The following is a 3,347-nucleotide window of genomic DNA, read 5'->3' as shown; positions in this document are numbered from 1 at the left end:
TGTGTGTTTAAAGTGTAATCAGCCATCTCCACTTATTGCACAATGACCACAAGGTCTTTTATGTATCATTTTTAAGCAGTTCTTTCATTTTTTTCATTTTCATTACTTTATTGTCCCATCGCTGGGAAATTCGGGTCGCTTCCTCCCAGTGGAAAGCTAGCAGCAACGGAGTCGCGCTACCCAGGTGTCTGCGTATTTAGGTGTATTCAGCCATCTCCACTTATTGCAGAATGACCAAGGTCTTTTATGTACCATTTTTAAGCAGTTCTTTCATTTTTTTCATTTTCATTACTTTATTGTCCCATCGCTGGGAAATTCGGGTCGCTTCCTCCCAGTGGAAAGCTAGCAGCAACGGAGTCGTGCTACCCAGGTGTCTGCGTATTTAGGTGTATTCAGCCACCTGCACTTATTGCAGAATGACCAAGGTCTTTTATGTATCATTTTTAAGCAGTTCTTTCATTTTTTTCATTTTCATTACTTTATTGTCCCATCGCTGGGAAATTCGGGTCGCTTCCTCCCAGTGGAAAGCTAGCAGCAACGGAGTCACACTACCCAGGTGCTTGTGTGTTTAAAGTGTAATCAGCCATCTCCACTTATTGCACAATGACCACAAGGTCTTTTATGTACCATTGTTAAGCAGTTCTTTCATTTTTTTCATTTTCATTACTTTATTGTCCCATCGCTGGGAAATTCGGGTCGCTTCCTCCCAGTGGAAAGCTAGCAGCAACGGAGTCGCGCTACCCAGGTGTCTGCGTATTTAGGTGTATTCAGCCACCTGCACTTATGGCAGAATGACCAAGGTCTTTTACGTGCCATTGTGATGACACGGGGGTGGGACATGGCTTCCGTCTCTGGGTCTGCACATAAAGTTGACCCGTGTCCGTCCCGGCCCGAATTCGAACCTGCGACCTTCCGATCACAAGTCCAGTGCTCTACCATCTGAGCTACCGGGCCCCCATTTCTTGGGGGTCCACGATGCTCTTGACTAAGCTCATCGTCATTGATCTTGCGATCTCTTTATGATAATCTGAGCAGTTTCCTCTGGCACTTGTGTCGCGAATGCCTGGATTCTTCATTCATCGTCAGCCAGAAGTGTCCATGTATCGCAGCCGTATAGCAGAATGGGAGACGACTAGAGACCCAACGAGTTTGAGTCTTGTTTAAAAGGTGGTGCTACTCTTCCACGCCAGCTAAACGTGGTGTACTCAAAGCAGAATTACAACTACTGTTCAATATGTGGAGGCTTTGGTCAGTCCACTTAGTGGGCACGCTGTCTCGGAGACAATGTAGGTGCAGTTTGACAACAGCCATTGCAATGGTTATTACAGTGTTACACAGTCAACGTTTCGATCACACTGCGGCTGGCGCTTTTGTTGCTTAGTGGGAAAACATACTCAAGATTCAGAACCTAAGCAGAACAATAGCAGCTTTATATACAACGTGTTTAGACTGCAAGAAAACTCACAGGTGAAGACAATATCAGAACTGCTGTAAAGCCTAATATAAACATCGGGCGACGTCGACTTGGCGAAACTCGCTGCGCGAAGCTCTGGCACTGAACTTTCTACAAAAGGATTTCGGGAAGTCTGTGTAAAGTCAACTTCGTGTTCAGTTCAGGAAGGCCTTAACAGTTCACCACAAGTACGACAAATATTTCAAAACGATGATAGCTCTACTCCTAAACTATAGCGCTGGAGGCGGGGGCAGGGCGCGCACTGTACAGTACAGCTGTCAGTCAGATTGTCACACATCGTAAACTTTACTTTCATTCGCTTGAAGCGGTCGGGCAAAGGCCCGTGCCCGTCCACCCACCTCCCTCCCCAAAAAGCACCCAAACAAATACCACCACCACCAACAACAACAACAACAAACAAACAAACAAACAAACAAACAAAAACACACACAAAAACACGCTTTACATGTTACACGAACACACTTAATAAGGTTCCTTCTCTTGTACAACAAATACATCTCAGCCTTAAAACGAATTATTTCCCTTTCCCTTTAAACTCATTTGACTTAATTCTTCTTTGCCTTCGCATACACATGAACTGGCGGATCCTGCATTTCGCTTCAACTTCAAACCTGCCGCTATTTATTCTGCTTCAGCCTGCTTTTATCGACGACCGCATATTCGTCGGTTGGATACGCAGCCTGGCCGATGATGGGAGACGCTGACGGGTGTTGTGGATGAGTAGAACACGTAGCCTCCACACTGTCGTCTGGTGCGGAGTACAGTGGCCCGGGAAGCAAGCCCGTGGTAAGGGCACGATTCACGCTGTTACGGAATGGGATGGAGTACTCGTCAGCTACAGCCATTTGCGACCGCCCAACTCCTCCTGCGTGCGCAGGCGAGGAGAGTGGGATTGTGGAGTATCCGAAACTCGTTTCGTCTTCCTCTGTGATCATCCCCATTGCGCTCCTGTCACGTGGTTTTGGAGCGTGCTGATTGGTGGATGGAGGCGGTGCCGTGGCAAAGGGTTTGGCGTATGGACTGTCGAACGAGAAGTTGCCGTCACGCTCGAAATCTAGACAGAAATGAACGGAAATGAAGCAGGAACTACAATTACGCTGACGACGGGACGGGTGTTTATTGGAGAGAAAAAAAGTTTCATGTATGCATGTGTCGATGAATGTGATATTACACGTCTATCAAAAGTTGTGAGCATGAGCCAAACTTTAAAAACAATGCTTTTCCACACAAAAAGAATAAGAATTAAAGCGTCCTTACGATAGTGCAAGATCGACATACTTGATTATTGCTCAGAGCTGATCTGTTAGTAAAAGTAAAACAGTATTGTGTGATTCGGACACTCACCCTCATGTGGCTTGGTAGTATTTTTCGAGTCGATGGGGGTTCCTGCACAGCAATGGAAATATTGATAGTAACGACACACACACACACACACACACACACACACACACACACACACACACACACACACACACACACACACACACACACACACACACACACACACACACACACACACACACACACACACACACACACGCACAACCACTCCAACACTCAAACACATTCATCCCACTCAAAAGGCATACCTCTGCATGTTTTCACGACGATGACAACGATGATAATGATGACGACAAGTCCTGCTCCAGCTCCGCCGGCGATGATTGGGATTGGCAATTCTTCATCGGCATTGTCGTCAATAATCTCATCCTTGTTACCGGTGTTTGGAACTTGAGTACTGGCGCCGTTTGTTGTTGGGGTTGCTGGTGGTTTTACAGCATTGTATGATGTTGTTGTGAAGCTCACACCGACAGTTGCTGTTCGTGTTGTTCTAGCAGAAGTTTTTGAGGTGGTTGTGGTTGCGGTGGTGGTT

At 46.4% G+C, this 3,347-nt stretch overlaps 1 protein-coding gene across 1 annotated transcript in view; it reads right to left on the bottom strand.

Annotated features, from left to right (window-relative positions):
• Positions 1–640: 640 nt before the first annotated feature.
• Positions 641–3,347, bottom strand: part of LOC138974641 (mucin-22-like) — a 4,533-nt gene continuing 1,826 nt past the window's right edge. Inside the window, exons 3-5 of the mRNA XM_070347366.1 lie at positions 3,064–3,347; positions 2,819–2,860; positions 641–2,528 (exon numbers count right to left, since the gene is read on the bottom strand). The exon at positions 3,064–3,347 is cut by the window's right edge and continues 178 nt beyond it. Coding sequence (XP_070203467.1) covers positions 2,092–2,528; positions 2,819–2,860; positions 3,064–3,347 — 763 coding nt within the window. The 3' untranslated portion in view covers positions 641–2,091. The remainder of the gene's footprint in view (positions 2,529–2,818; positions 2,861–3,063) is intronic.

The sequence above is a fragment of the Littorina saxatilis genome, linkage group LG8 (assembly GCF_037325665.1).
Source record: "Littorina saxatilis isolate snail1 linkage group LG8, US_GU_Lsax_2.0, whole genome shotgun sequence".
NCBI classification, from domain to species: domain Eukaryota; kingdom Metazoa; phylum Mollusca; class Gastropoda; order Littorinimorpha; family Littorinidae; genus Littorina; species Littorina saxatilis.
This window is presented reverse-complemented; position numbering and strand designations above follow the sequence as displayed.